This window comes from Brienomyrus brachyistius, chromosome 2 (assembly GCF_023856365.1).
Source record: "Brienomyrus brachyistius isolate T26 chromosome 2, BBRACH_0.4, whole genome shotgun sequence".
Taxonomy (NCBI): domain Eukaryota; kingdom Metazoa; phylum Chordata; class Actinopteri; order Osteoglossiformes; family Mormyridae; genus Brienomyrus; species Brienomyrus brachyistius.
The window spans coordinates 46226276-46241982 of record NC_064534.1 but is presented as its reverse complement, the minus strand read 5'-3'; the positions used below and the strand labels follow the sequence as shown (position 1 = coordinate 46241982).

At 44.1% G+C, this 15707-nt stretch overlaps 1 protein-coding gene and 1 long non-coding RNA gene across 3 annotated transcripts; both read left to right on the top strand.

Annotated features, from left to right (window-relative positions):
• The first annotated feature begins 11246 nt into the window (after positions 1 to 11246).
• Positions 11247 to 11592, top strand: LOC125721124 (uncharacterized). Its single transcript, XR_007385691.1, has 3 exons — positions 11247 to 11335; positions 11421 to 11486; positions 11580 to 11592. It is a non-coding gene; the product is annotated as an uncharacterized LOC125721124 (long non-coding RNA).
• A 4-nt stretch (positions 11593 to 11596) lies between these two features.
• Positions 11597 to 15385, top strand: ube2l3b (ubiquitin-conjugating enzyme E2L 3b). 2 transcript variants are annotated; one of them, XM_048997019.1, is made up of 4 exons: positions 11597 to 11667; positions 13397 to 13492; positions 14011 to 14197; positions 14556 to 15385. In XM_048997019.1, the coding sequence occupies exons 1-4, from the start codon at positions 11641 to 11643 to the stop codon at positions 14708 to 14710; spliced, it is 465 nt and encodes a 154-aa protein (XP_048852976.1). In that variant the 5' UTR covers positions 11597 to 11640; the 3' UTR covers positions 14711 to 15385. The 2 variants fall into 2 exon arrangements, with proteins under 2 accessions (XP_048852976.1, XP_048852981.1); XM_048997024.1 differs by lacking the exon at positions 14556 to 15385 and adding an exon at positions 14317 to 14549.
• The last annotated feature ends 322 nt before the right edge of the window (positions 15386 to 15707 follow it).

Sequence of the window (15707 nt, the reverse complement as noted above, 5' to 3'; positions counted from 1 at the left end):
AATCCCAGAAGATCAGCAGTTTCTGCAATATTCAGACCAGCCCATCTGGCACCAACAACCATGCCACGTTCAAAGTCACTTAAATCACCTTTCTTCCCCATTCTGAAGCTAGGTTTGAACTGCAGTGGTTTGTCTTGACCATATCAACATGCCTAAATGCATTGAGTTGCCACCATGTGATTGGCTGATCAGTAATTTGCGTCAACGAGCAGTTGGACAGGTGTGCCTAACAAAGTGGCCGGTGAGTGTACATGTATATGTGTAGGATCACGGGTGTGTGTATGCTACATATATATGTATATATATATAATGACTTTAAATGATTGTTTAAATAATCATTTAAAGGAAATATTTATAAATAATTATTTAAATGACCATTAAAATTATAGTTTAAATGATTATTTAAATTACATTTTTGTTTATTAAATATTGCAACAAAACACCCTCTGTAGTCCATAGGCTATCCTGGAGGCTATATCTGTCACTTTGAGTTTCAGGCAAGCAAGCAAGTTGAGCCGTAAATACGGGCAAACAGGGTTTATTGATGGCACACAGACTTAACTCATAGGCAACTTCAACGACAGACCTAGGGAAACATACTCAAACACAGACTGAAATATACAGGACAATCCAAAAATAACATCAAACTGCTGGGAAGAGTTTGATGTTTCACACGCGGTTAATGAGGGGGCATGGCACACAGGAGGATCGTATGAGCAGGTCATGATAGAACCTCCCCCCAAGGCGCGCACTCCAGGCACCTCTCAGGGAAGGTGAAGGACGAGACGAAACCAGGAACATGGGACTTGGAAGACAAAAGCAAGAACATTAATGGGAGACATTAATGGGGGAATAGAACAGATACACACAACAGGGACAGGAACAGGAAGTAATACAGGACCTGACACAAAACGGAGCGCAGACAGGCAGACCAGGAAAGGAGATACAGAAGGCACAGAGAACGTAGGAAGAAAAGGACCAGGAGTGAACAGAGGAGACACCAATGGACGAGGAGCAGATATAGGAGGGATGAAGGAAGGAGGGGGAACAACAAAGACTGGCGGACAATGGGAAGCCCGAAGGAACCACAGCGGGTGAGGAATGGCAGCCGGAGGGGATGCAGGCGACCGTGAGGCCAGAACCAAAGGGGACCTCGCAGGGGGCGAGGAGGTAGGTGGAGGTTCAGGTGGAGCAGGCAAGGAGGGAGTCAGAGGGGACTACAGCACAGGAGAGGAGGGAGGAACAGCTGCAGCAAGCGACTGTACAGCCACAGCCGGAAAAGGCATAGTCTGACGAGGCGAGGCGTCGGAATATCAGGCGTGGGCGGAGCCAGCGCCAGGACCTCGGGCGGAGTCGGTGCCCAGATCCTGGGCAGTGCAGGAGGCGGAGAAGGGGCCTCGCTGGGCGGCAGCGACTGCAGGGGTGCCTCAGAGGGCAGTGCGTAAGCTACTGAGACTGGGATGTAGCTGAGTGGCAACACAGCAGCCGGAACAGGGACCTCACAGGAAGGCACATCAGCCTCCGGGACTGGAACCGTTGGGGCTGGCACGTCGACCTCCGGGTCCAGCAGGTCAGGAACATAGGGCACAGGCTGGTCAGGCAGCATGGGAACAGGTTGGTCAGGCAGCACGGGAACAGGCTGATCATGTAGGACAGGAACATCAGTCGCCGGCAGGACAGGAACATCATACAGGTCAGGAACATCCGAGACAGGAGCTAGGATTAGCGTTTCAGCCATGGGTGTTATTCTTTGAAGGGCCTTAGGAACCCACGGAATAGCATCCCTTTAAGGGCCAGGCATGCTTCCCAATATGGGTAAGTTGTCATTGGTGGTAGCGTCGTGATGACGATGCCGGCTTTGGGTACTTGCATGCACAACATGGCGGTGATTTCAGAAGTGAACCCCGGCAAGTTCAACAACAACGGCAAATTAATTCTTGTATAGTGCGTTATAACAACATTACATTGTCTCAAAGCGCTTTACAGCATCCCCACCCAAAGCCCCCATTGACTAAGCCAAAGGTGACAGTGGCAAGGAAAAACTCCCAAGAAGGAAGAAACCTTGGGAGGGACCAGACTCAAAGGGGGAGCCCAACCTCCAGGAGCTGGCAGGGAGAGTCAAATAGAAGAGATGGCATCAGGGAGGTGATGACAAACCGGTGCCAACTCTCCTTCTAATCACTAGGCAAGCAGAAGTGAGAGCAGAAGATGACATAGGCAGAACGATAAGCTAGATGCAAGGATGTCATGGGTAGAGGCGACGTCACATGTAGCAGGGTGTGCTGAATATTCCAGGCAGCACACCCCAGGAGGGTTAAGGGAAATAAAATGTGCAATTAGTCAAAGTAGGGGAGACTATAGGCAGTGCCAATAGTTAGGTGAGTGCAATATGAAGTGCAAAGTGGAAGCTCCAGTAGATATGGCTATGGCAGCATAAGTAGGAAGGAGAGGCAAGTGGGAATGCAGGCATGGAGAGTCCCTGAAATGTCAGCACTCCAATTCCACAAGGGTTTGTGAAGCTTTAGAGTGACAGCACTGACAGTTCAGTTTATCCAAAGCCAATGGCACAATCAGGGTTTCATACAAGGTTAATAAGGGGGCGTGGCACACAGGAGGATCATAGGAGAAGGTCATGACAACAGGCGCTAGAGCTACAAATAATATAATTTTAATAAACCTAATAAGTTACAGGAAGTAATGTCAATTGCTCTGCATAAAATTCAACCACTGTTTGTCAGACGATTCTCATGTTCGTGAGAATGACCAAAGTATACTGAGTTCAGCTACCACCCCAGGGCCATTGGGTAGTACTTCATAGGAACAGGTTTCCTGGTACACCCCTGCTATTATCAATTTGTGATAACCCAAGGTTTAGGCTAACAGGAAATAACAGCTGAAAAAAGGGTATCAAAAACATTATGAGGGCTGGTCCTGGCTTCTGGCTTAGGTGTGTCTATCTCAGCAGTTGGTATTGGTCTAACTTACAGTCTTTCAGCCAATGGAGATTTTTTTTCCAGGATAACTGCACTGATCCGGATTCTGAGGACTGAGTGGTGATGTCAGAGATCCCTTGCCTCATCAGAAAAGAACGTTGCTGTTATTCAAGGATCACAAATCCCATGACATCGACCTTGTGTGATCAGGAGCACTATATTCAGACACTTGATCTTGTGCAAAGACTGTTTTTAAAAAGCATAAATCCACGACAGACCCAAATTTTGCCATTTGTTTCCCCCTTCATTGGTGTCTTTTATGTTTTTAAGTGGTTAATAGTGTTAGAAGTGGAAGTAGTGCTGTACTAGTGACAATAGCAGAAGCAGCAGAACTAACACTGTAATGACAGCAGTAGTTGTAACAGTAGTATTGGAGGTAGTAGGCAGTGATAGATTAAACTGCTGAAAAGCATAGCAGTGCTCAATTTAGGTGGAAGAACAAATAATACAAGTGTGTAAGCATGAACTGTGAAACAAGCACAGTAATAAAAAATTAAGTAAAAAAGAGTTTAAGTGCTTTGCCCCCCTCCAGCTCCTAGGATTGTCTGTCTTATAGTTCTCATACAAATGATTGTATGAGTCTCAACAAAGACATTTATCTCTCAGTTGGTGTAAAGAACACTTACCCTCAAGCTTTTGCAGGATATCTTGAAAGCTATTTAGGATTTCAGCCTCTTTTGCATGCTTCTGTGTATCACTTTCACTCATCATTGGGGTCAATTGGAACACAATGTAGTTCATCTGAGAAACACATCAAGGAAAAGAAAAATTATTACTTGATCAGAAATGTCATATGTTTCACCGTCATTTTATTCTTCTAAAACATAAAATGATTTCAGTGGTATTAAGAGCTTATGCCTCTTATATTTAAAGCAGGGATGGGCAATCTTATCCAGAATGGGCTATAGTGTATGTGCATTTTCACTGCAACTCCCTAATTATATTACTAATTAGAGGACTGATTGGCTGAAATGTTCTCACAATTGGGTTTGAGCTAAAGCTGACCTAAAGATTATCCCAGAAAAACCTGCACACACACTGACCGTTTGAGGGTGAGACTGGCCACCCCTGATTCACAGCTATGGAGAAGCTAACATGCCTCAAGTTCCTGAGGTCATGCAGACTTATGCTGCATTCTGTTTGAACTCATAACTCATAAATTCCAAGTTCCTAGTTGGAAATTTCAACTGGGACGCAACCTGAAGTCGGAGGAATCTACACAAGCCCACCTAAGAATTCAAGATGGTCGCACTCTTTATCAACAAAAGTTAAGGGTGTAGTTTTATACTGTTTATTAGCATTTACATCTTATTTGTGGCTCATTAAATCAGTCGCATACACAGGACTGTCCAACCGCTATCTGTGGATGTGTTGCTATAGTGTTTTCATGTGCAAAATACTGCAAAATGTATTATGAACTGATATTGCTAACAATGGCTAACAAATAACAGGACTAGAACAACTTGTCAAATTTAAGGTAGTCTGGCCTAATTGTAAGTGAACAAAGATAAAAGCCATTTAAATTGGGGTAAATTAAATCCACTATCTGACTTAGCTAGAAACCTTGCTTTTTGAAATGGGTCCCTGGTATTCCTAAACTTTCCAACTTGCTGTATTGGAATGCTGTTAACTCGTGTGTGACATCATTCTCAGTTCCTTGTTCCTTGTTAAGGTAAATGGAACGCAGCATTACCTTATCATCATCACCAGCCACAAAAAGGCCATGGCAAAGTGTTCTTTTCCTTTCCATGACACCTGCTAGGCCATAATGTTGTAGTCCCTCACGTTACCTTAGCATTACAGATGATCTTGCAGCTGAGTGCAGCAGAATTAGTCATATACAAGCTCTCATATACAGGGTACCCATATATATTTCTCAAGTTAATTCTAAAACGTTCGTGTAATTATTTTAACTACATTTTTTTAAGTGACAAATTTTTAGGTTTTTGGAAGTAGAGGGAGGGTAAAGGTAGCAGGTGTCCTGCCCCGATCGTCCGCTCCTTTCGTGTGCCACGCCCCCTCGTTAACCTCGTGTGGAATCCCCTTATGATCAGCTGTTTCTGGTTGTTGTCATTAGTCCTCTGTATTTAGTCTGTCTCAGTTTGTTTCCCCAGTCTGGTCATTAACATTGTATTGTCAGTCTGCGTTTGCCTGCGTTTCAATTAAATCCCACATTTTCCCTGAATCCTGGTGTCCTGCGCTTCTGTCTGCGCTCCGGAAGCCTTCATGTACGACAGAATGACTGGACTCTCCGAAAAGACGCCTCCCGTCAGCAAAGCAGAATATACGGACTTCGCAAATGAGGTAATATATTGACTGCAACAGCCCGAGGTCCTGGAGGACCCCGCGATTCTCGTCCCCTGGCGACTCGCAGATAAAGAATCTGGTTGGAACACTGGGGGTCTGGCAGACTGAGAAGTAGAGAAGAATGGGTAGAGGGGACCACTGCAGGCTTAACTGGAGAATGAATAGTCAGGCTGAGCAGTGGCACCAAGAAAGCTGGTGAAGATGGAACAGGGACAAGACAAACAGGAATGGGGGGTACAGACCTCTGGGGAATCTGAGGATCGGGATGAGAGGGTATGGCGCCTTATGGGCTGGACACTGGAGGTTCGGGAGTAACAGGTGCAGCCCCTTCTGGGCCAGATTCTCAAGGTTAAAGTGGAGTGGATGTGGCCCCTCCTGGGTTGAACTCTGCCAGCTCTGGCGGAGCGGGTGCGGCCCCTCCTGGGTTGAACTCTGCCAGCTTTGGCGGAGCAGGTGTGGCCCCTCCTGGGTCAGACTCTGGAGGCTCAGGGGGAATGGATGCAGCCCCTCCAGGGTCACAATACTGCAGGCTTGGGTGGAGTGGATGCGGCCCCTCCTGGGTCGGACTCCCCAGGCTCAGGCAGAGTGGGTACGGCCCCTCCTGGGTCGGACTCCGCAGGGTCAGGCAGAGTGGGTGCGGCCCCTCCTGGGCCAGGCTAAGGAGGCTCAGGCAGAGCATGTGGGACCACTCCTAAGGCAGACACTGCAGACACAGGTGGTGTGGGCCTCTGTGGACCAGACTCTAGAGGTTTATGCAGAGCAAGCCCATATGGGCTGGATTCTGGAAGACTGGATGGAACAGGCCCCTCTGGGTCAGACTCTGGAGGCTTAGAAAGAGCGGACTTCTTGCTTCATTAAATTTGCACAAATCTGATTCCATATTTGTCTGCCCTCTCTTCCTGTTACAAAGCTATACCAGGACCAGAAACGGCTGGTAACATAGGGATTCCACACGTGGTTAATGAAGGGGCGTGGCACACAGGAGATGCGGTACAATCAAGTCTACATTTTGGAAGAGAATGCTGAACATCAAGCATGGCATCACAGTGATGATTAAAGAAAACAAATGAAAAATACATTTTTCATAAGACTTATGTTGGCAAAAGCCCCATGCTTGTTGAGGCACATGGGTTCTGCAGCTTTGAACTTGTACACTATATTGCCAAAAGTACTGGGACACCCCTCCAAATCGTTGAATTCAGGTGTTCCAATCACTTCCGTAGCCACAGGTATATAAAATCAAGCACCTAGACATACAGACTGCTTCTACAAACCTTTGGGAAAGATGGGTAGCTCTTAGGAGCTCAGTGAATTCATTCGTGGTACCGTGATAGGATGCCACCTGTGCAATAATTCATGAAATTTCCTTGCTACTAAATATTCCACAGTCAACTGTTAGTGGTAATATAACAAAGTGGAAGCAATTGGGAACAACAGTAACTCCATGAAGTGGTAGGCCACGTAAAATCACAGAGCGGGGACAACGCATGCTGAGGCACACAGTGCGCAGAAGTCACCAACTGTCTACAGAGTCAATAGCTACAGATCTCCAAATTTCATGTGGCTTTCAGATTAGCTCAAGAACAGTGCGTAGAGAACTTCATGGAATGGGTTTCCATGGCCGAGCAGCTGTATCCAAGCCTCACATCACCAAGTGCAATACAAAACGTCAGATGCAGTGGTGTAAAGCACACTGCCACTGGACTCTAGAGCAGTGGAGACGTGTTCTCTGGAGTGACGAATCACGCTTCTCTGTCTGCCAATCTGATGGACTAGTATTTCTTTGGTGGTTGCCAGAAGAAGGGTACTTTTCTGACTGCATTGTCCCAAGTGTAAGGTTTGGTGGAGGGGGGATTATGGTGTGGGGTTGTTTTTCAGGGGTTGGGCTTGGCCCCTTAGTTCCAGTGAAAATAACTCGGAATGCTGCAGCATTGGAAGCCATTTTGGACAATTTCATGCTCCCAACTTTGAGGAAACAGTTTGGGGATGGTCCCTTCATGTTCCAACACACCAGAACGCAAAGCAAGGTCCATAAGGACATGAATGAGCGAGTCTGGTGTGCAGGAACTTGACTGGCCTACACAGAACCCTGACCTCAACCCGATAGAACACCTTTGGGATGAATTACAGCAGAAACTGTGAGCCAGGCCTTCTCATCCAACATCAGTGCCTGTCCTCACAAATGCTCTCCTGGAAGAATGGTCAAAAATTCCCATAAAGACACTCCTAAACTTTGTGGACAGCCTTCCCAGAAGAGTTGAAGCTGTTATAGCTGCAAAGGGTGCGCCAACTCCATATTAAAGCCTATGTATTAAGAATGGGATATCACTAAAGTCATCTGCGTGTAATGGCAGATGTCCCAATATTTTTACCAATATAGTATATGTGTTCATACACTCTTCATCAGAGTTCAGTTCTGATGATGCTGCTCTTTCATTACTGTAACTCATTGGTAGCTAACCTTCACAGCTCCTTTACTGGTCTCCTGACTATAATTACAAACATGATATTCTTTCTTCTGTCCTGCTATCATCAATATCACCATCATCTTCCCATCAATTATCCTGGTGAGGGTTGTGGTGGCAGCATGCCAACCAGGTCAGACCATGTGCCTTTTTCTATGGCCACATACTCCTCGCTGTTCTGTGCGATCACTGGGAGATATAATCCCCCCACCATGTCCAGGGTCTTCCCCAGGGCTTCTGCCCTGCCAGACATGCCCGGAAAAGCTCCCCTGGGAGCTGTCCAGGTGGCATCATCCTAAGATGCCCAAAACAGCATCAGCTTAATCGTCTTGATCTAAAGGAGCAAAGGCTTTAGTTCAAGGTTCCCCTTGATCTCCAAACTCTTCATGCTGTCACAGAAAGTGAGTCCAGTAATCCAAAGGAGAAACTTCATTTCTTGTGACCTTGATTTTTGGGCCTTGGGTGACATTAGGAATGTAGACTTATGGGTAAACTACCTTGTCTTATAACTTAACCACCACTTTACCATCATGGACCAACAGTGCTGGCACAATAGCAGTCACAAAACCAATCTGACTGTCCGTCATTCATTCCCTCTCACCAATACTCATTCACAATACTTTTGGGTGGTGTGTAACTCAGCAGTGTAGCTCACTGCTCACCCTATTGCTTCAGGGGTGCTGGATAGTGGCTGACCTTATGCTCTGACCCCAAATCTTGCACTAACTTGAATATGTGTCTGTGTGTCTCATGGAGAACAAGATGGGAAAAAGGCAATTTCCCGATGGGAATGACTGAAATTATCACTATTCTATACTGCAAGATCCAATGCCACTTTGCATCCTACACTAAGGGCAGGCTCTCCCCCCTCACCTGATAGGAGCTGCCCTCTCTTCTCCGGGAGAGCGCCACAGCTGATTCTCATCCCTGCTGCTTCATCTTGCCGTCAAATTGCTCTCATGTGCACTGGAGGTGTTGGTCAGATGAGGCCCAAAACAATATCTGCAAACATCAGAGGTGCCATTTCTGTCCGCACATGCTGAGCACCTCACCTGCCATGGCTACGCCATCATCAGATCCACCAGCGATTCATTTGTCTTGTGTGTTTCCAGTTGCTTTTGAAAGCCATAGTCTTTTTCAACATGGTGAATCTAACATTGCTACTGATTATATTTTGTGTCTGTGCCACAAAGGCCACCACTCTGTATCCTGTGGCCGGCAGAGTAATCATATCACTGGTCAGTGCATGAGCAAGCCCCCCAAAAGATGGCTCCAGGTGCCAGAAAAATAGCTGGTATTATGCTTCTCTCTCACCTGTGGCTGTGTCTCAACCAAGAGCAAGATCAGACTGTGAAAACCAAAGAATTCCTGTGCGCCTGTACTGTGTACTTGAATAAACAGAGCATGATTGTGTATTCCTGACAGTCCTGTTCTAGACTGATTTTGAGTGGTGATGGAGATAAATGGTAAATGCACTGCATTTATATAGCGCTTTTCTACTCTCACGAGCACTCAAAGCGCTTTACATTTCATGCCTCACATTCACCCATCCACACACTGGTGGTGGAGTCTGCCATGCAAGGCGCCTACCTGCTCACCGGGAGCAACTTTGGATTCAGTGTCTTGCTCAAGGACACTTTGATGGAATCAGGAGGAACCAGGGCTCAAACCTGCAACCCTCTGGTTGCCGAACGAGAGCACTACCTCCTGTACCACCATCTTCTCCACGAAGATGTAATGGCAATTTTTTAATGTATTTTTAATGTTTTCATTATTGATGAACAAAAATATGAAATTCCATTACACTAAGCAGGATAAATGTTCAAACACATGAAATTTATAATAATCGGTAAGTATTTAACTACATTTTTTCAGTGATTGGGCTGTGAGCATTCCAGAGGCGATACCAGTCCATTCCTTCAAACCCGGAAACACACAGACAGCAGGCAATTTTGAGATGCTAATTCAGCAAACTGCATGCCTTTAAACTGCAGTGAAAGTTCACACTCATACATACGGTACATGCAGTGCAGATACAAACCCTGAACACTGGAGGTATGAGCCACAGCAGTCCTCATAAAGCTGACATGCCGGGCATCATAACCGTGGTAAGATTCAATGAAAATTATGGGCTGGGAAGGGTGTGTTCAAAGCCCTGTATTATCACCTTTATCACAGTGCCCTGTGTCCACAAGTCATTATATTTATTTTCAGATAATTATAGATATTAGAAAATGATTATCAAATTATTATCAGATTGATTACCATTCAATTTAATTTCCTCACTAGGCAAATTTTTAAATGACTAAAAGTAAAATAAACATATGCCTGTGTGTTTTGCAAACCTATTGTGTCTGTCTGAATAATATAAATGCAATTAGAATTCCCACTCAAGATCACAGCAAGTGAGAAGTGAAAGAGAATATCGGGAAGCTTTCAGACTGGAAATGATTTAAGACTGACAACTGACAACAAAACATTGTTAAATGTGAATATTTATGAATAGTTATTCAAATGTCATTACATCCATGGCTAAACCTGTTACTTCTTTTTGGTAATAAGGTTACACAAAGTCCATCCATCCATCCATTTTCCAAACCGCTTATCCTACTGGGTCGTGGGGGGTCTGGAGCCTATCCCAGAAGCAATGGGCACGAAGCAGGGGGCAACCCAGGATGGGAGGCCAACCCATCGCAGGGCACACTCACACACCATTCACTCACACATGCACACCTATGGGTAATTTGGCAAGTCCAATTAGCCTCAGCATGTTTTTGGACTGTGGGGGGAAACCGGAGTACCCGGAGGAAACCCCATGACGGCATGGGGAAAACATGCAAACTCCACACACACGTAACCCAGGTGGAGACTCGAACCCAGGTCCCAGAGGTGTGAGGCAACAGTGCTAACCACTGCACCACCATGGCGCCCTCGCAACAAAATCCCGGAATGTAATAGATGCTGGTGGATGATCTACGCTGCAAATTTCTATATTTGTGCATACACATTTGGTTTCGTTAGCTTGTCAGGGAACACTGTGATGATTGGAGTGATTGTTTCTAGGATTATACACTATTTTATGTAAAGGATTACCAAATAATTTAAAATAATACCGTTATTCCCATTCTTAACCTTGACAAAAAGCACAGGACCTATAACATTTTTAATTATTGTATGGATTGCTGATTTTAGTACCCAATAATAGCAATCTCCTCAGACCCACTATAATGAGTGAATGAATTATTAAGATACACAAGCAGTTACACAGCAATGAAACTAAATAAACGGCCATTTCCTTGAATGAATCACTTTAGATCAGGAGTGTCAAACTTCAGTCCTGGGGGGCTGGAGCCCTGTGTAGTTTAGTTCTTTCCCTGTTCCACCACAAATGATTCAGCTCAAGAGCTGTGTGGTAATTAGCACAAGGTGGTGCAACTAGTTGAATCAGGTGTGTTAAATGAGGGGAAACCCAAAAATGTATAGGGCTCCAGCCCTCCAGCACTGGAGTTTGCATTAGAATGTAAAAGTAACCTTTGGAACTTTCTGGAACATCCTGGTTGCTCTTTTTAGGTAACTGGCTTACCTGCTTCACATGAAACTCCAACTAACCAAAGCGCCTTAAATGACTGCCTAGGGGGCGCTGTTTTCCTTACAGAAATTTATTGAAATACCTGCGTGCGAATCAGTAATTCGTCATTTGGTACTTGCGATATTTGGAAGGGTGAATACATTCATTTTGAAATATCATATAAACCACGTTAACATTTTGTAAGCTATACTTGTGTCGCAATATTCATAGAATTGTAGTTTATAGGAAGTGAAGTTCCCCGTCGCCGCCACCGCGATGCATTCTGGGAACAGCCAGTATATCCAAGATGGCGGCGAGCAGGAGGCTGCACAAGGTAGAACTCCTCATCTCTCTATTTTCTTTTCCTAAAAAATCTAATAAACAGCCGTATATCAAGTGCCCAAGCTCGATCATATGCCTCCCTTATGAAAGTGAAAGTATAGATTTCTGTCTGCGGGAACAGCTTGTGTTCACTTTAATCTGATTATGAGTCTGCTGAAAGATAAAAAGCTAAATATATTGTCTGGCACAGTGAGTGAGTAAGGGAAGCACCGGTAATACAGGCCGGAGATGAAGAAACCGGCTTTCATGGGGAGTGTTTTCCCCGTAAATAGTGGGAAATGGCTCCAGATCAAAATAACATTCCTGTGGGGAATTTTTATAGCTTCGATCGCTTGTAGTTCGCAGTGTTATTGTATTTGAGATTAACAGGGATGGTTGGCCACCTATTATTTCATGGGGTACTGAGATCCCGTGCCAGGGCAGCTGGTTGAGAGCACAGGAAACCCGTCCTTACCGAGCGTGAGACAAGTATGGGAGCAGCTCAGCGATCAGCTGTTAACACTCAAGCTGGAAAGGCAGCTGCTTATAAGCGCTTTTAAACACAAGTTACTTAAGGAGTTTAGTTTCGGCGCGCCCTTCATAGAAATGAAACCAAAAGAGATTCAGATCTGGAAGTGGAAGTAGTAGTAGTATAAAAAACTGTAATGTGTGTGTGTCTGTGTATAAATTTACACCGAGGGACGGGTTTCTTGGGGTTCAGGCGCTTTTAATACCTACTCTGTTTGGATCATGACTAATACACTGTCGGTTGTAAATGGTTCGTCTGAATGGTTGTGCAAAACCGGTTGTGTTGCAGGACGTCACACAGCCCCAGCGCAGATATCAATCACAGCACCGATGGGTAGTTAGTTTGCGATTGACGTGCGGCCATGGCGCTGACTAGCTGGCTGTTCGTGTCATGGTAGTGGGTCGCTTCGGTGTCAATCGGCCGCTCCCTCGACATTTAGGCGGTCAGGAGGCTTAACATGCCTCGCTGTCACTTTACTACTTCCTTGTTTGACTGCTTGAGCTGAAGCTGTCGTGGGGGGGGGGGGGGAGATCATGCCAACGTTAATCAAAACTGAAAGTATCGTTTGTTGAGGGCTGTGCCAACGATGTTGCTGGTTAGGAGAACAACACAGAAACACAAGCTGTCGCTCAGTTTCCCCTGTGTGGATGTTTATGGGGCTGAATTGCGATACAGGGAGGAACAAAAAAGGTTTAAACATTAGTCAGTTTATATTGCGTTGACTAAAATGTAGTAAACACTCGTGGGATGGTTTCATTTTCTATGATTCCAGAATTCTTACTTTATAGATTTGCTTATATGTACTGAAACTTTCAAATCTGGTTTTATTCAACTGTATTGTAGTTGTGTTGGTGTTGTCTTTGCTTTAATGTTTTTTTGTGATTTAATTTTGTCTTGTTTTGTATCTTTCATTCCTCAAGAGATATTGAGTTTGTTTTGTAGTGCAATGATTTGTGGTTATTTTTAAATGCTTAGTTTTTGGGGAGGGGTAAGAGTTTTACATTTTTGCTGTGTTCTATTTATAATACTAATTGGCCATCTGAGTGAAATGTAGTAGTTACTGGGTAATTGGGGCAGATAATTAACCAGTCACCTAGTGTAACTAATAGGTTAATGGACAAAACCATTTTCTGCCAATTAGAGAAGTGATATTGTCTTTGATTGGATGTTTAGGTTGAGTCTTCCATGTCTTAAACCTTTTCCTGTATTGTAGGAACTTGAAGAAATCCGCAAGTCTGGAATGAAAAACTTCCGTAACATCCAAGTCGATGAATCAAACATTTTAACCTGGCAAGGTCTTATTGTTCCTGTGAGTATCTGTCTAGGTGTTTTAGAGGGTGTATGGAACAGCTTTTACGTTTTACCAGTTTTATTTTTGCATAATTAAACTGTGTCATTTTGTTTGATGCACTATACTTCTGATTAATGGAGTTTTTTTTTCATTTAATTGGTAGAATTCTTAAGTGTTTAACCCTGGTTATAGTTTTTTTTATTTATTTCAGCTCAGATGATTAATTTGGTTAATTGTCTGAAATGACTGTTGACTTCCAAATAGTCCAGGTGTAGCATTATTTTTAAATCCCTATAATTTCTTAAAACTGCTGTATGCTGCTTCCCATCTTTTTGCATTTTCTGATCTGAGCTGTTATTGTGATAATACATTTATTTTATTATTATTATTGTTATTATTATTGTGGACATAGTTTGTTGTCATATTTGTACAGGTGAAGGCTGAGGAAAAATACCTTTTAGAACGTTGTTCAGGACGTGCCTAAATCTTTAATCATTTGTTTGCCAGCTCAGCATGTATTTCATTTTATTTTTAAGGACAATCCCCCCTATGACAAAGGAGCGTTCAGAATTGAAATAATTTTTCCCGCTGAGTACCCATTTAAGCCCCCTAAGATCACATTCAAAACAAAGATCTATCACCCCAACATTGATGAGAAGGGTCAAGTATGCCTGCCTGTCATCAGTGCGGAGAACTGGAAACCAGCTACGAAAACTGACCAAGGTAGGTATCAACCTTCGGGAGCACAAGCCCATAACAGCCGACTGCTTTTGTCTTAAGATCACTCTGAATGGGATTTCTGAATTCCAGTCTAACTTATGCTTGTCTTTTGACTTCACAAGTTCATTTCATAGTTTAACTCTTGAGATCTGAGCTCCCCAAACTAATGGAGGTAAGGGCTATCAGAAAGTACCTTTATTTATACTATGCCATGCACTTCTTTCTCATCTTATAACCAGTGACCTTGGCACCACCTCAGTCAAGTTGACAGGCTTGACATTGTGGGCATAGATGCTAGCAGTGCTGTGATATATGACCAGGCAGCTCAGAGTGTGTGTGTGTGTGTGTCCTTTTCTTTCAGTAATTCAGTCGCTCATCGCCCTGGTGAATGACCCTCAGCCCGAGCACCCACTGAGGGCTGACCTAGCGGAAGAATATTCAAAGGACCGTAAAAAATTCTTTAAGAATGCAGAAGAGTTTACAAAGAAACATGGCGAAAAGAGACCGGTGGACTGATACTTGACGAGTGTGTTTCCTCCCACCCTCTCCTAGCTCCCTTCTCTGTTCCCCACCCTTCCCCATCTCTACCTCCTCCTGTTTCGCTCCCACACACACAAACACACACCATATTTTTGCAGACACGGAGCAGCCCAGTCCTTCTGAACGTCGACCTCGAAGCAGGACTCTGTGGATCAGATCTGGCCCAGCTCCCTGTGTCAGCCTGACAGCCTTTTTAATGTTCCACGGGAGGATAGATTGAGAGTAACCTGTTAAGATGTGGGGTGGGGTGGGGTAGGGTGGGGTGGGGATATGTGGAAAAAAACATTTAAGCTTAAATGTCCACTCTCATTCATTCGACATTACTGCTTGATGATATAAACCTCCAGTGCAACATTTTCTCTCATATCACCAAGACTCTGCCCTTTCGTAAGAAATCAGTTTTTCTTTTTCTTCTTCCCTGACTTTAATCATTTCTCCTCTTGTCCTCTCAGAAAGCTGTCTTAGGGAAAACAAAAGCTAAATTAACAAACAGATGCGAGTTGCAACATCCCGGAGTGGATCCCTCATATCTTTTGCTTATGAAGTTGCACTGTGTTCAGCTGAACGAGACTTTTTAAGTTCTTTCTTTCTTACTTTCAGTTTGTAACACTGATCAATAAAAATACACCCTAGTCCCTGGTGTTGCTACCATATGGTTATGTTTCAGATTGATAAAAAGGAAGAAATTACATCGTGTCTGATTTTAATATGATTTTTCAAATATATAAATATGAGCGCTATTCACGGTTCGGTTTGGCTTATCATCGTTGTCATCATCATCGTCATCATCATCATGTCTCCAGTGGACACAGAAGACCTTTGTGGTTTTCTTTCCTGCTGCTTGTCATCAGACAATTCAGAGTTCGGTATCGCTTTGAAAGCATAACCACGTTAAGTAAATTATATTTTAGAAATTTCCTTTTTTTAAACTCCAGAGTGATATAGATATAGAAAGTAAACTCACCAGATTAAA

Bases quoted from the DNA above. Each gene is read 5' to 3' on its own strand.
- ube2l3b (XM_048997019.1), top strand. From the start codon at position 11,641: ATGGCGGCGAGCAGGAGGCTGCACAAG. The intron at 13,493-14,010 runs GTGAGTATCTGT...TTTATTTTTAAG, and splicing joins GGCAAGGTCTTATTGTTCCT to GACAATCCCCCCTATGACAA. The intron at 14,198-14,555 runs GTAGGTATCAAC...CTTTTCTTTCAG, and splicing joins AGCTACGAAAACTGACCAAG to TAATTCAGTCGCTCATCGCC.